Source organism: Balaenoptera physalus (assembly GCF_965194825.1).
Source record: "Balaenoptera physalus genome assembly, chromosome: 18".
In the NCBI taxonomy this organism is placed as follows: domain Eukaryota; kingdom Metazoa; phylum Chordata; class Mammalia; order Artiodactyla; family Balaenopteridae; genus Balaenoptera; species Balaenoptera physalus.
Genome location: NC_138899.1, coordinates 73389996 through 73406998, shown reverse-complemented (window position 1 = coordinate 73406998; position 17003 = coordinate 73389996). Strand labels below are relative to the sequence as shown.

At 40.3% G+C, this 17003-nt stretch overlaps 1 protein-coding gene across 1 annotated transcript in view; it reads left to right on the top strand.

The window, feature by feature from the left end:
• The window catches only part of RXFP2 (relaxin family peptide receptor 2), a gene marked incomplete at its 5' end in the record, with an annotated part of 96790 nt that overhangs the window by 60974 nt on the left and 18813 nt on the right, over window positions 1-17003 (top strand). The window contains 8 exons of the mRNA XM_082435345.1: window positions 6-77; window positions 2983-3054; window positions 4467-4538; window positions 7877-7948; window positions 8056-8127; window positions 10236-10307; window positions 13950-14179; window positions 14824-15234. Coding sequence (XP_082291471.1) covers window positions 6-77; window positions 2983-3054; window positions 4467-4538; window positions 7877-7948; window positions 8056-8127; window positions 10236-10307; window positions 13950-14179; window positions 14824-15234 — 1073 coding nt within the window. The remainder of the gene's footprint in view (window positions 1-5; window positions 78-2982; window positions 3055-4466; window positions 4539-7876; window positions 7949-8055; window positions 8128-10235; window positions 10308-13949; window positions 14180-14823; window positions 15235-17003) is intronic.

Genomic DNA, 17003 nt, shown 5'->3' with positions numbered 1-17003 from the left:
TAAAGGTCTATGGTGAATAACTACTTAGAAGCCCTTCCCAAGCAGATGTGTGCCCAAATGCCTCAACTCAACTGGATGTGAGTATGCACTTAGCAGCTAATTTGTTATTCGCCCAGATTCAGGAAACTAGCCCTGAAGTTAATTAACAATTACATAAAAAGCTCATCTCTGCTTTTCTTTCTAAAACCAAAATCTGGTCATGTCATTTCCTGGTTTAAACATCTTTTGGGAATCCCCCCGGGTGTGAGGGTAACGTTCAAGCCTCCCAATTTAGCACCAGGGACCCGTTGTCCTCTATCCCTTACTGCACCTGGTCTCTTTGCCAGCCCCTTCTCCTCTTGTGCCTTCCTTTCAGATACACCAAATTACTGCTCCTTCAGTCAGTTCCCTGAACACATGTTGTTCCTTCAACTTGAAAGGTCTTGCTTCTTCATTCTCCGACATTTCCTTCAAAAGTCAATTTAAGTGTCACCTTCAGGAAGCCGTCTCTCACACACCCACCAGTTCAGTGGTTGCCTCTGTGCCCCGATTACGACAGGAAAGGCTCCACCACGCCTCCCCTCCGCCCACTGCACCGCTGTCTCAGGGCACTGTCATCATAGAACCATCTGTTTACTTGTTTATCCCCTACCGTTCAGTAAATTCTGTGATTTTATACCCAGCACAAGGATCAGCACATAATAGTGCTCAAAAAAAACTCTGCAAATGAACGTGCTAAACCATTTCCACTCCTTGGTAGCTTTCGACCAATACACATTTAAACCATTCATTTGGTTTCACCACCACTACCCACCATTCCACCATGTTCATATTCACGGTCTCCTGAGACAGGCAGGATTGGCACAGAAGCGACTTCCTGTCCTGGGAAAATGCCGGTTGTACTGTCCCCCCAGAACTCTCCCCGTTGTCAAATCAGGGGACTCAATACCCATAATATGATAACATTTTAGTACCTCAGCTTTGGATCCTCTCTGAACTCGCCTCACTTGTTACAACACTATTAGGTGACCTTGTGTTTATTTACTGACTTAAAAAAATTATTTACATACCTGTTATCAAAAGGCTTTTAAGGCAATGGGGATCTCACGTAAGTGCGCTAAATGTTAAAAATGGGAGAGATGGGACTTCCCTGGCAGTCCAGTGGTGTAGACTCCATGCTTCCAATGCAGGGGGCACGGGTTTGATTCCTGGTCAGGGAACTAAGATCCCACATGCCGTGCAGAGCTGCCTTAAAAAAACAAAGCGGGGTTGGGGGGGGGAATTGATGATCTGAAAAACATGAGAATAAAACTCATTAAGAATAGGTGGAAAATACTTAGAAACTAAGCAAGTACATCCACACAATGGGAAAGCAACATGAAGGAGTAACGTTAACAGAAAAATATCAGGCCTCCTGCCTGTACCCACCTGGTCCCCAAAATGGGCATCAGCAACAAGCAGGAGACCAGGAAGCAACATCCGAGCCCCGGGTTCTGGGGACACTCATTTTCACTCTAGGCTCCCACAGACACGAGGGAAAAAATAGACACTCAGTGAAAAGATGTCGTTAGCAAGATTGGCTGATCACAAATGAGAGCTGAGAGGTCAGACCCAAATCGCCCCAGTTCAAAGGCAGAAAAAACCCACCTTGGCCATGCTTCTCCTCCCTCACTTGCTATCAGCTAGGACTGTTGCTCACAACTGCAAAGTGTTATGAGATGTAAAAACATTTTCCCTATTCTACTGAACAATATTTGGACTTCCAAGGGACTACACTGTTTATTATTTGCAATTGCTGTATTTTAAGAGTGAAAAAAAAAGTTGAGTTCCTGCAAGACCTCCAAGATGGCTTTAAAATAGGATTTTAAAGGCAATGACAGAGGAACTGGTGATTTTAACGTGAATGTGAGAAAGGTTCAGAGGCAGCAAAACAGCTATTGTCATGTACGGAAAGCCTGTAGGAAGCCAGCGGTAAACGGAATGAGGAGAGTTGGCAGCAGAGCCGATCCTCTCCTTCCTTGGCGCTGCTGGAAGCGGCCATGTCGGAGTGTTCCCGAGGTTGTTCCCTGACGGTGCGGGTGCTGCTGTCATAAAAGGTTCACCTTGGCAGAACGTCATCTCTCCACCAGTGCTTCTCCAGCGTCAGCGTACAGCGCAAGCAGCGCAAAGACTCAGGACAGCCCGCTGGACCTCAGTCCTAGCGTTTCTGATTCAGTGGGTCTGGGGTGGAGCCTGGGAATCTGCATTTTAACAAGTCCCCCGGTGATGCTGGGACCCGGGGCCCTCGGAGCAGCACTGCACTCAGCGTCAGCACCATGGAGGGAGGTAGAAAGAGCAGGCACTTCCCCTCACACAGCTTGGGACTCACCATCCTGACTCTGGCATCCAGTATTTGGTAGATAGTTTGGCCTGAGTTTCTCCTTCAGTAAAATAGAGACACAAATATCTACCTGACCCTGGGGGAGGGGAGGGGAGAATATAGCGATCTACGATGCCATGACTAAGTGTCTAGGCATTAGATTCAGATGGATCGGAGTTAGAAGGTCAGTTCTACCCCTCAGTAGCTGTGTGACGAGAAGAAAAGTGAATTTCCAAGATCCTCAGATTCCTCATATGTTCAATGGGAGGTAATAATGCCAACTTTGTAGGAGTGTGTATTATGCACTCAGAACAGTACCTGACACTATAAAAGCCCAATAAATGGGAGTTACTGTTATTACTGTACAAATTTTATGCTAATTAATAGCATGGTGTCCGGCACAGAGACACATTCACTAAATGGCGGGCTGCCCTTTCGCTCAATTTTATTAAGTTCTAACGCTAATTAGAAGGGGAAAAAGATACAAAATATTAATTATACGGACCCTGCAATAAGTAGGAGGAAAGCCTAAAAATTGGAATGAAGTAAAAATAAAGTTCAGAACTGTTATATCACCAAAAACTGCCTTTAGACATATGATTTGTGCAAAAACATTAAAAATATTTTTCCTCCATGCCTTTTAGGGATTTGGAAGGCAATGGAATAAAATACCTTACGAATTCCACCTTTCTGTCGTGCAATTCACTCACAGTGCTGTAAGTATACAGTGTAATTCAGTAAATGCGGGGAAACCCAGTAGCTTTGGAAATCGAAAGAAAATATTGGCAAGGAATTTTAAAGTATGTTTTGTTTACAGCCTTGGTCTGAAACTGCAGTACTAGAAAATGTACACATGGATCTATTGACTTGGATGGTAGGGCCAAGCCTTATGTTTAGCTGCCAACCATTTAAGCCTCCTTCTTTCTGAGGGCAATCATCATTTCTGTGCACTCTCTCTGCTGAACTGGTACCTAACCCCACGGTCAACAAGGAAATGAGATAATGTATGTGAAAGTGGTTACTGCTAATGACACTTATCACTTGATGTCTCTCTCTTTAAAGAAAACAAAATTTTATTCCAAAGAGAAGAACCTCTAATGTATTCTGATTGGCCAAAGATTCTGACTGGTGATTCTGATTGCTGACTGTGTTTTTTATGGGGGCAGGAAGGCAGATGGATCGGTTAATTGGCACATTTGCACTGGTAAGCTTAAAAACACAAGAATGTGCTTTTGTTTTAATCATAGTTCTCCATATATAGTAAGTACTTAGTAATGTTTGTTGCTTGGATGGGTGGTTGGGAAAGAAAAATCAGAGCATATCCATTTGTAGTAATCTAACCCCTTTTCTCCAACAGACTAAGAGATAAGGCTGTTGCCAGGTTGCAGATTTATCAATCAGATTGAAGATTAGCATATTTAGTAAGAAAAGAGGCTATCCCACATAGGAGATGCAAAGAGTTTATTCTTTGTCTCATAGATAATGAGAGAGAACACTGGAAGATAAACAAATATCATCCACGCCTCCTATTTTATAACACCATATAGCTTTTGAATCACCTTCATACTCTTTATCTCATTTGTTTATACCCCTGTAAGGTAGTTAGCTGACGACCCCCTCTTTTTTGCCGTTTGTCCTGGAGGATTCCATTTCTAGACAGAGGAAATGTAAAATCACTGTTCCCCCACCAAATTTAAATTTTATTTGTGGCCCAAATGCGGTTGGTTCAAGCTTTGCTCTTTTTCTGGACTACTTCTTATAAGGAATGTGCCGTACCCAAAGATCCTCTCAAAGCCTTCACAGAATTATTAACAGGGTCCAAATTTGACATTGCATGTGTGCATGTTGGGAAAGAAACACTTTCTAAAGTAATCAGAATCCAAACGAAGTGCAGCTCCGTAAACCACACTCAGCACCTCAAGTTCCTTACGGGAGCATGTCCTGGAGAGAGCATATGGATACATTCTCTGTAAGAAGCTCCTGCCTGTGTTCCACACCAGAACGTGCCTTGCTTTGAGATTTCAAAGGAGGCTTATTAAATTACACCGGATCAATGGCATCTCCCAATGAGAACTGATTATTACAGCAGACACAAATCAACAGTGCTGACTCTTACCATGTCTTACAGGTTTCTGCCTAGAAATCAAATTGATTTTGTTCCAGAGAAGACATTTTCGTCATTAAAAAATTTAGGAGAACTGTAAGTAGCATTGTCTACTAGGAAAATATGATTGCTTCTTCAGGATTACAAATCTAAATGACTAGTGAGACTGCTTTTCATTAGTAGCAATCAAAATCCTGTAGACCACTGGATATTCAAAATCAATTAAGAAAACCAACATTATCCTAAAAGCAAATTAAAAATCAGGCAGTGGGCTTAATATGGATTTAGCCTACTCTAATTTCTCTGCCTATTTTCTTTGACTGATTTCATACATACATGTGTTTGGGAGTAAATGAGTTTTCCATGGCTCCTTAAACTCAGGGATTCTCCTCTCTAATGTCTGGAGTACAATTAATTCTCAATACATGCTTGCTGAATGAATAAATGACTGAAATAATATTAATCAATTATAACTAAACAAAAGAATGAACATGCTTATTATCCCTTAAGATATTATAACTTCCAGAGCAGATGACGCAAATAGAAATGTCTAGAAAGAGGCTCATTGAAAAATATTCAGAGAGCTCATGCACATTTTTCTGTTCAAATATATGTTTTGTAGATCTAAACCTTTTGAAAATCATCTGTCTTGCTATTAATTCATCGCTACCCACAAAATGATGTATCATTGGCATTTAAAATTGTCTGTTACATTACACATAGTGGTGATAAGGGTAGAGATCTCCTTCTCCTGATCTGAAGTCTAAAAAATGGAAATTAATTTCTTAATCACCTTCTCCCCCATTCTTTATACCTTGCTTTGAAATCCAGAAAGGACTGTGAAAAGTAGTTCAATAAGAGTAATTTGAAAAACAATTCACAAATAATTAAGATAATTTAATCTAATGAATGAGTATCATAAACCAAATCCACAAATATTTAAGTGCCTATAATGTGCAAAGCACCACATTAGAACTAAAATATTATCATTCTATGGCAAAAAATTAAAGACAGCTCACTGCTTTCTCACAGGGGCATTCCTGATCAGACCTTGGAGGATGGATACAGATTTGGGTTACGGGGGTGGAATGGAGGAGTAGAGTAGCCCGGGACAAACAGGAGTGTGTTTTTATACAAACTAAAGGAGACAGTGGTACGGAGTCCACATTCTGAACATTTTCCTAATCCTCGTCTTATACTACACTTAGGCAAAGCCAACCCCCTGCCCCTGCCAAAAACAAGAGCCTAAATAAGAGACGCTAGCTTTCTTCTTTTAGGACCACCAATAATTCATTCCAATCCAGATAGCACCAGTATGATAGAAGAAATTCAGAACTCAATAGAATTAACTCGAACAAGGCATTTACATTTCTTAAGTTTACAAAAATGTTAGATAATTTTACTGTGCCTTCTTGACCACAAACCCCTTCTGGAGAGGAGTAAGCACACTTAGATGAGGCCACTCAGATCCTTTCCGCACAGAAGACTGTACTTTATTTTTCAAGGTAACACTTTGCAGGACGTTCTCCAGGTGTACGAGATCATCGTCATCTTGTTTTGCTGTCACCCTCCCTCTGATCTGTGCACACCTGTGGCTTTCTTCTGCGCCGTGACCCACTTGTGCTCCTTGCATCTGGAGCACCAGCTCAGAACACCAGCTGGCAGGCTGTCTACACTTGGATGTCATGACAGTCCCTCAAAGTCTATTTGTTTAAGTTAATTTACAGATGACCCTTACCCCACAGCCAGCTTCTTCCCCTAGGCTTGCCTATCTTAGTGGAACCTGCATTCTTCCTGGCAGCCTGGCTAGAAGACTGTTCCCTTTCCTTCTAACTCTCTTTACACTTGATGTCCTATCAGACCGCAAACCCTGCCAGTGCCTCCTTCTACCCGTATCAGCTCTCACCCGGTCCAGGGTCACAGCCTCCTGCCAGGTCTCCCTCCTCTGAATCTCTGGCATTTCATCCTATCTTTCATTCTTCTAACAGAATTATCATCCCATAACCCAGAGCATATTTTCCCACTGTCCTGTTTAACATTCTCCTTCCTTGTTGCCTGCCATAAAGCAAAGTCCTTGACAGAGTTCTCAAATGTTAACGTTCAGAAGAATCACAAGGAATGCTGGCTTTAAATGCATGTTACCAGGCTCCCTTCCAGAGATTCGGGTGTGATAGTTCTGGAGTGGCACCAGGAAAGTGCTCTTTTTATCATCAGAATCTTCCTTGATTCTGATGCCTGAACTGTACTCTGGGAAATACTGCCTTGGAAGGTATTCATGGCCTTCCCATTTTGTCTCCAGGCTCTTTTCCAGGCTCTCCTCCTCTACATCTCCCCATCCTTTCTATCCTCCACCCACGTTGGACAATTTGCTGACTCCTGGAGATGTCACTGACTTCCAAGCATCTGTTTCTCTGGTCCTGCTTAATCCTCACCTGAAAATCTGCTCTTCTTTGACTCCACCTATAAAAATCATCAAACTTTGCTCAGAAGCTTCCTAATTTCCCAGGCCAAGTTTGATGATTCCTTCCTCTGTTTTTCATCTGTACTTGTGTAATAACACTTGTTTCATTCTTTTGTTTCATAATCTAGTTGTTTACTCTAACTGTAAGCTTTTTTAGAGAAAGAACTAAGTCATAGTTATTTGTCACTCCCATATATCCATCAGGAGCACCAAAAAATCAAAAATAGGTAAGATCTTTTGTTTGACTTCTAGGCGATTTCACATCTGTTTCACTTTTTAACATCTTCTCTGGCTCAGAGGATATTTTGGACCCTTCAAGATTCCTGATTCCTTCTTATCCTGACAAATCTCTTTTTCACATTCTGTAGCGACACTGCCCTGCAATTTTTTCTGGATTGGACAGCCCTATTATATTTAGATCTAAATTCTCAATTTCTTCTAAAAAAAAAAAGTACCATATAAAAGTAGACTAAAAATATGTGAACTTATCCATTCAAGATCATCTGGGCAGCTATTATGTGGTCAAAACTCTCTTAGTTGGAATGCAAAATAAGTAGAGACATAGGTCTTGATCTCAGAAAGCTTCTAATGTAGTTGGATAAACAAGATATCACATACATGAACCAAATAGGAATCACAGAAACAATGAATGGTTGAAGGTACAAAGAGTACCTAAAACAGAGGGAATTAATCAAAGTAGACATTGAAGCCATGTTGGGAGTGTGTTGGAGAGGGGCTGAGAGGAAATTCCAGATATGGGAACTGGATGAGCAAAATGTCACCTGTCTGAAGGTGATGGAAAACATATCCATTTGGCTGACTCACATGACTTTGTTGGGTAACAAGCTATCAGGTTGGTTAAATTGGATTGTATTTTCTGTTACATCAAATGGTCTGATGACAGTTGTGAGGAGTAATAACTGTGTCATTTATTTCCAATGTAATTGCTTTGGGTTTTCACTGTCACCAACAGGGACCTGTCTAGCAATATGATAATGGAGCTACCACCCCACATTTTCAAAGACCTGAAGCTTCTTCAAAAACTGTAAGTTCTTCTTCCCCCTGTCATCAGATTTAAATGGCAACATCTTGAGTTTCCAAAATAATAATATCCTCATGCTTCCTTCCTCCTCCCTTCTAATCGTACAAAAGGAACCTGTCGTCCAATCCTCTTTTGTATCTCCACAAGAACCAGTTTGAAAGTCTTAAACAACTTCAGTCTCTGTAAGTCAAATGTAACAGTATGTTGATTATAATTTTAGTGTGTGTGCTTTACTAAGGACCACATTTATTTTTAAACAGGTATTTGACACACAGGAGGGCTTTTAATTTGAGCATGCATCCTCAGACAGTTGTTAATATCATGATTACCATCAAGTATGTACTGAATGACAACAGAATCTCATTTTTTACCATTCAGTGTGTGTAAAGACCATTTCTGTGTTTGAAGCTATATATAGTTCCTTCCTGAAAACAGGATTCATATGGAAAAATCTCTTACAGTTTTCACAAAGAATTAAATTTGCAATAGTTGTGTTACTAAGCAGTCGGTAAAAAAAAATAGCAAATTATATAAGACTTCTCTACTTCTTCCCTTTCTTCTTTCCTACAACAGTCTACTTGATATCAATCCTCAGAGCATGCTTTTTACTTTTCAATCAGTAAAGAAAAAATTATCCCATAAATATGAACATTCAGACAATTAATATTGTTTAGTATTTTAAAATTTCAAACATACTAGATGTTAAATGGTGCCAAGAACTCTGCCAGCTGTTCTGTGAGCCTCATCAGTTCCTTTCCCATGAATAGCCATTGTTGGTTAAAGTCTGGTTTTTTTTTTCCCCACAGAGTGCATATTACTTTACCTCATCCCAGCCCAAAGCCTTTCTTCATTTAATTCCAAAGACCAATCCTTAATATCACTTTTTATTCTTGCTAAATAGTTTTCTGTTGGAAATTAATACAAGATTTAGATTCTCAATAGATATTAGTGAACATCCAGTGATGAAAAAGACTTGGTTCCTGCTCTCGAGAAGCCAGAAGATATGGACAAAATGATCTTCCCTTCACTCACTACGTACTGAATTCCGAAAGGCAAAGTATCAAGTTACACATCACGCCTTTCTGAAAAGTCAAAGTAGTAACTATTTACCCCATACTTCCCTTTCTTCATTTCTTTTCTTTCTTTATTGTCTCATTTTCTTTTCTCTAAAGATTCATTTACACATTTATTTTACAAACATTTATTAGCCACCAACTTAATCATAGCACTGTCTTGGGCACTCAGTATATAGTAGCCTCTGCTCTTTTGAAAACCACAGGCTATTCATCAAATAATCACATAATCCATGTAATGGTAAAACTGTGATAAGTTCAGGAGAAGCTAGAGAGCAGAAGAAAGAAGGGGGGGGGAGGAATCCTTTAAAAAGGACTCCAGAGTTTCCTGCAGGAGGGGCCCTGTGATGATTCAGTGGTAGAATTGTTTCCTAAGTCTCATTTCTGACCACCAAGGTCCTCTATAAAGGACTCAATATGCAAAGGAAAACTCAGAACCTTATCCAGAAATCCTTATTCAGATTTGCCCAAAAGAAGCTGAGTGAGAATCAAACATCTTTCAAAATAAGCCTTTAAAAAGCAAAAGGTTTCTGTCTTTTTAGACTATCCTCTTTCCATCTATGTTTCCTGAGAACATGGCAGACTCCCTTAATTCATGCCATCCTAAAGTGTCTTCTAATAATCCGTATTTGAAGAAGCTTCTGGATAAATGAGGAGTGTTAGAGGTTATCACTGGAGTCCTTTGTGGACATTTTATGGGGTTGGAGGAATTACAGGAATTATGCTTCCCACTGTTGTCTTAGAAAATGACTGTCCTGAATCAGAGCTCCTTTTATTATTGCTTCCATGGTTTTCTACCTTAAAGATACATAGGCCAGGAAGAAATGACTGTATTTAAATCCAGATTCTGACAAAACTCAGGTTGAAAATATCAAGTCCTGTCTGAAACCCTCTAACTCATATTTCGTGATTTATAAAATCAAACTACAGAGCCAGTTTCACAATCATATAAATCACAACTGTCATTTTTAAATCAAAGAAATGAATGAACGTGTTTTATTAGAAGGTTGTTCTGCATATGAAAGTGACAAATCAGCTCCAAGTTACAGGAGGCATAAATAGAAATGGCAGTTTTCTAAGACAGTTTATTGTAAAATTTTCATCCTAATTTGAATTTATAACAAGATTTTGAAGCATGGTTTTTAAGATTGACAAAGAATACAATGATTTAAAAGTTAAATCCTAAAAACATGAAACCTATTGTGCATATTTTCCAGAGACCTGGAAAGGATAGAGATTCCAAGTATAAATACACAAATGTTTCAGCCCATGAAGAATCTTTCTCACATGTATGTATGTATGAAAGAATGGGGAAAAAAGTATGGTGAAATGTTGCCGATGGGGAAGAAAGTATGGTGAAATGTTGCTGATATTCTCTTTTAAACTGTCTGATGTATCACTGCAATGTGTTTTATTTTTAGTTAATTAATTAATTTATTTATTTATTTTTGGCTGCGTTGGGTCTTCATCGCTGTGTGTGGGCTTTCTTTAGTCACAGTGAGCGGGGGCTACTCATCGTTGCGGTGGCTTCTCTTGTTGCGGAGCATGGGCTCTAGGCGTGCAGGCTTCAGTAGTTATAGCACGCGGGCTCAGTAGTTGTGGCTCGTGGGCTCTAGAGCGCAGGCTCAGTAGTTGTGGCGCACGGGCTTAGTTGCTCTGCAGCATGTGGGATCTTCCCGGACCAGGGCTCAAACCCGTGTCCCCTGCCTGGGCAGGTGGATTCTTAACCGCTGTGCCACGAGGAAAGCCCCTGCAATGTGTTTTTATGCAAGAAAAGTCTTTTTATTGAGAACTTTTTAATTTTGTCACCTTTGGTCCCTGTTCAAATAGAGCTCAATATTATGATGTGCTGACGTGAATGACACTTTTCTCTGGAAACATGCTGTTTATCCAGTTGAGGCCCAATAAGAGATTAGGGTACCAGAATGCCACATATGACACAAGATGAAGTCACTGGCTAATGGTACTCAGGAGACCTGGAAACATTAATTCACCTCACATGAGTGAGCAGTCAGCTACTCTAAGATTTGAGCCCTTAAGAGGAAAGGTGCTATATAAATTCCAGGTGTTGTTTCTGTTACTGAGTGCAGTGCAAAACAGAGGTAATTAATCTTTATAGTAGTTCTGATAAGTCACGTTAATATATTTGGCTAAAGTGCACTGTGTAAGTTGTCTTAATATAGGAGTTTATGACATGATCATTTCTTTATCAACTGTGTAATCTAATGTGTTCATGACTTCAAAAATCAACCATTGTTATCCACAACAATAGGGAGGATTCGATGTAAGATATCAAGTTGGGATCAGCAAGGGGCTGAAATGGTTGGTGTGAAGGTGACCTTTTGGGAGAATATTTTGTTTATGTCTGTGCAGTAGGTGTGATTACCCAAAGACAAGTATTTGATGTATATCCATATGGTTTTCATAAATTGTCTTTCTGTGGCTCTAGTAGATAAATATTTCATGAGGCTATCATTTCCTTGCTGCAGGCAGAATGTGAAGTCTCCTTAGAACAAAGAAATTCAACCTTTATAGAACTTGATGGAGAAGCTGCTGCTTTAAATATGAACCGCAGGTTGAGGTCAAGAAGGACCCAACAATTAACAGAAAATGTGTGAACTTAGTTACTTCCCTACTAAGTGACCTAGTGGTTCTTCTTTCATCTTCCTTGCCCATCGTTTATTGAAACACGTCCACCTGCCAACCAGTGCCCTGGTCCCAGTGGGAGGAGAGGTTGGACCACCGTAAGCTACTTGAGGGCAGGGATAGCCTTCAATATCTCTATGTGACATACCCAGCACTAAACCATGCATCATTCATTTGCCATCTAACAAGTATTTGTTGAGTACTTCCCCCACACCAGGGAGAACACAGGGATGAATGAGAGAGAGAAGTGTCTGCCTCACGGAGCTTCCATTTAGCTTTGGGAACCAGAAAGTAAACTAGTTAACAAATAAATCATTAAGAAATGCTGGGAAGAAAAGTATAGCAAGATAAAGGCAAGGAAGGAAGATGTAGGTAGTTCACCTAGAAGTCAGAGCTGTGACAGTCAAGCAGCCCTGAGTGGAAGGAGACAATTCTTCCTGGAAGATTCTTCCAGCAAGAGAGAAAAGCAAAAGCACTGCACTGAGAAGGGGGTGAGCCTGGCTTGTTCGAGGATTAGAAGGGAGCCGACGTGTCTGGGTGGAGTGAGCGCGGACGGGAAGCGCTGAGGCGGATCAGGGTAGCCAGGGGTCCAATCATGGGAAGCCTGCAAGCCGGGGCAAAGTAAAGCTTTCTTGTTTTTTTTTTTTTCCCTGCCTCTCTTTTTTTCAAATTTTCTTCTACTTTATTTTTATTTTCTCTTTTTTACTGAGATATAATTGACATACAGCATTATAGTTTCCTGTGTACAACATAATGATGCAATATTTGTCTATATTGCAAAATGATCACCACAATGAGTCTAGGTAACAGCCATCACCACACATTGTTGCAAATTTTTTTTTCTTGTGATGAGAACTTTTTTTTTTAATTAATTAATTTATTTATTTATGGCTGTGTTGGGTCTTCGTTTCTGTGCGAGGGCTTTCTCTAGTTGCGGCAAGCGGGGGCCACTCTTCATCGCGGTGCGCTGGCCTCTCACTGTCGCGGCCTCTCTTGTTGCAGAGCACAGGCTCCAGACGCGCAGGCTCAGTAGTTGTGGCTCACGGGCCTAGTTGCTCCGCGGCATGTGGGATCTTCCCAGACCAGGGCTTGAACCCATGTACCCTGCATTGGCAGGCAGATTCTCAACCACTGCGCCACCAAGGAAGCCCGATGAGAACTTTTAAAATCTTCTCTCTTAGCTACTTTCAAATATACAAGACAGTATTATTAACTATAATCACCATGCTGTACCTTATCTTTCAAATGTTTTTAAATTGTTGTATTATATTGAACGTCAGAAGTTTTTAAAAAGTGCAGAGGATATAGTATTCATATGTTGAGAACATTGGCTTTTTAAAATAAAACAGTTAATTGCTCTTTTAATTGTATCCAATGGAATTTTTTTTACCAAAGCAATTTTATCTACACATATAAATGTAAAAATATATAAACAAACTTTCTTTAACTTGCTAGTTTAGCAATTGAATGGGCAGATGACAAAAAAAGATTAGATGAAGAGAAAAGAACTAAAAGAGGTGGTGAACGAATATAAAAATAAAATGAGTTTTATGGGAGAAAATCCTAAACATAACAGGTTTGGAGAATGGCAGTAAACCAAATGATCTCCCCAATTCCAGCCCTTCAAGATTCCACACACTTAGACCATAAACACATTGATCACAGACAGGCCTGTATTTTTCTCTAGAAATGGTTTAAGTCCTTCCAGGCCCTATTAAGGAATCTGTGTTTAAGGCAGCTGCTTCTCCTCCTCACTTCAATGAGACTGAATTTTCCTAGTCTCAGGGACCTTCCCTTCCTGCCTGTACCAGGGAAAAGAAGGCTAGTTTAAGTGAATATACTTAAAACTAAGTACAAGACAGGAATGTTTTTAGTGAGCTACTCCGTGGGTCCCTTATATCCCAAACCGAAGCCCCTGAATGTTTGCTAAAAGATCAATTTAACAATGACAATCTACTTTTTTGTAATACCCTAGAGAATCACCCAACGTGATGGGGAAAAGTAGAGTCCCGGAGATTTCCCATTCTCATGTCCTCCCCTGACTTACCTCAGACAAGCCACAGCAGATACCTATGTTCTTTAGGTTCTTCACCTTTAAAGGAAGAACACTGCCTAGAGTAATGTAATATTTAATGAAGAACTCTACAATTACGTAATCACTACTAAACAAAAATAGCCAAGCCTAGTGAAGCCACACACCTAACACAGCTGCAGCCCCAATAGGACTGCAACTGTCGTTTCTGTGTCATTGCTGTAAAGTGACTCTCTTTTCCCTTTGACTTTAGTTATTTCAAAAACTTTCGATACTGCTCCTATGCTTCCCATGTCCGAATATGTATGCCCTTGACTGACGGCATTTCTTCATTTGAGGACCTCTTGGCTAACAATATCCTCAGAATATTTGTCTGGGTTATAGCTTTCATAACCTGCTTTGGAAATCTTTTTGTCATTGGCATGAGATCTTTCATTAAAGCTGAAAACACGACCCATGCTACGTCCATCAAAATCCTTTGTTGTAAGTATGTTTCCTATATAAATGGATTAAGGATATCTTTGGAGAGCTGTGCTCTAGATTATAGAGCACAGAATAGAGATATTCTGAGAGAGAATGCTCTTTGGCATTCAACAGATGGCGTTTAATATGAATTATATATGCTGGGCAATTTTTTTAAAAGTATGAAGGTACTATTGTTCTCTTTGGCTGCTCTTTTCTGGATTGCATGAATCTGCAGTGACTTATGTCTTCGAAATGGGGTAACAGGGAGCCGATGAGTTAAGGGATGGATTATAGAGGACAGGTTGTGGGTCACAGAACTATGTTTTGTTTAACCTTCAATTGCAATAGCATCCATGCTCCTCAAGCCCAGAAAATGATTCCTTTAATAACTATGTTAGTAATATTTTTTACTGTTTAAAACCTAGACCCCCCCCATACCCCCGCAAATTATCTCCCCACCACCATTTTTTTCAAAATTATAAAACAAAGATGCAGTGTAGTACTTTAGAAATAGTACACCTTTTGAAGTCCATTGGCTTCTAGGCACTATTGTAGGTTTTACGTTAGTTCACTTAATACAGGAAGAAGGAAGCAGACCTAAATCAGAAAACTAAGACGGAGATGCTGGAACTACCAACATACATTCTATGACTCTTCAATAGGTGCGGACTGCCTGATGGGTGTTTATTTGTTCTTCGTTGGCGTTTTTGATCTAAAATACCGCGGGCAGTATCAGAAGTACGCGTTGCTGTGGATGGAGAGCTTAGAGTGCCGCCTCCTGGGCTTCCTGGCCGTGCTGTCCACCGAGGTCTCCGTCCTCCTGCTGACGTACTTGACTTTGGAGAAGTTCCTGGCCGTTGTCTTTCCCTTCAGTAACATCCGTCCTGGAAAATGGCAGACCTCAGTCATCCTCATTTGCATCTGGATTGTGGGATTTTTAATAGCTGTGATTCCATTTTGGAAGGAGGATTATTTTGGAAACTTTTATGGAAAAAATGGAGTATGCTTCCCACTTTACTATGACCAAACAGAAGATATTGGAAGCAAAGGGTATTCTCTTGGAATTTTCCTAGGTAAATTATATTTTTCATTTCTTGGACAAACGTTATTCTTGTAGCAATACCATAGATTTCAGTAAAGCCATATTTCTCCGTTTCAGAAAGTAAACAAATATAGTCAAGACTGTTTTCCTTTTTTAAAGAAAAGTCCTTGCTGTGTATATATAGGAGGTTTTATTAAATTTTTTATTATAGAGATTTAGTATGGAAAACAAAAACATACTGTCAGGATCTCTGAATGATCTTTTTATTATCTGTAAGACCCTTTGATTTCGTGTTCATACAAAGTGACAATGAGCTGGAGGAATTCTAGTTCACTGCCTTGTCCTGTGACGCTACCAAGTTATTTGAACTCATTTTTTTACAGTCTAGATATGAGCTAAATAAATAATAATAAAATTCTTGAAACTGACTAGCAGGAGATTATCTAAATGGAAATACCAGGAAGGTTTATTACCTTCTGTAAATGCAGTTCCAAAGTCCGCAATGGAAGGGTGCTTAATAAAACTCTTTGCTTTTTAGTTTTCTTAATTCTCCCTAATTAAAGAGGGAGACTTCAGGGTTTTAGAAAAGAAAACGCTACCTTCTCTATTACAAATGAATGAGAAGTTTAGCCCTTAAAGATTAAAAAGACTTTTAAAATTGTCTAGTAGGTATCTCTCTTGCTTAAAACTAAGGCCATTCCCATGTCCCCTCTTTAACTAGGGCAGTATTATCATTTCGATTCCCCCTTCTCATCTTGTCCCCCTCATCTAAGAAGTCAATAAGCTCCATCATCCTTTCGTTTTTTTTAATACTCGTTATCTTTTTTTTAAATTAATTAATTTATTTTTGGCTGCTTTGGGTCTTCATTGCTGCACGCAGGCTTTCTCTCGTTGTGGTGAGCGGGGGCTACTCTTTGTTGCGGTGCGCAGGCTTCTCATTGAGGTGGCTTCTCTTGTTGCAGAGCACGGGCTCAATAGTTGTGGCTCACGGGCTCTGGAGCGCAGGCTCAGTAGTTGTGGTGCACGGGCTTAATTGCTCTGTGGCATGTGGGATCTTCCCAGACCAGGGATTGAACCTATGTCCCCTGCATTGGCAGGCAGATTCTACACCATTGCGCCACCAAAGAAGTCCTCATCCTTTCTTTTTCATCAAATATTTTTCCTTCGAAATACACCTTTGTCTTCTCTTTCTTCCAGTCTCTACCTACTGCTGTCACCTTTGTTTAAAGCCTTATGACCTCTGCCCTGAATTATTACATTAGCCCTCACTGGTCTTTTGGCTTCTGGGGTCTTCTCTTTCCTGTTTATCTGTTCACTACCTGAGTACCAAAAGGACTGAGTATCCTCTGCTCAGAGACCTTCAGGAACTCCCTGCAACCAAGGTCAAGTTTAAATTAGTCACTGAAAGCCCATCACAAAATGGCCCTAACCGCCACTCCCAGCTATTCTCCATCTATTCCTTCTCTTCTTCCTCTGAAAAAGAAAACACTTTATATGTACCATTTTAATAATACTCCTCACATAAACCCTGTCTGATAGCCATTTTTTCATGGCTATGGCACTCCTACAATGTTGTAAGCCGTTCCCGGCATAGGTGCACTTCATGGAAGCCCTCTCTCCCTCACACACACATATACACACACACTACTGTACATTCATTGGTTCAAACAGGATTTATTAAGCACTTCCTATAGGCCAGGCACTATTTTGGGAACTGGAGATAAAACAGATTGGCCCCACGGATCTGCGGCCAGAAAGAAGGATGAAGACAAGGAAACACGTCCTCACGTCACAGGCTGG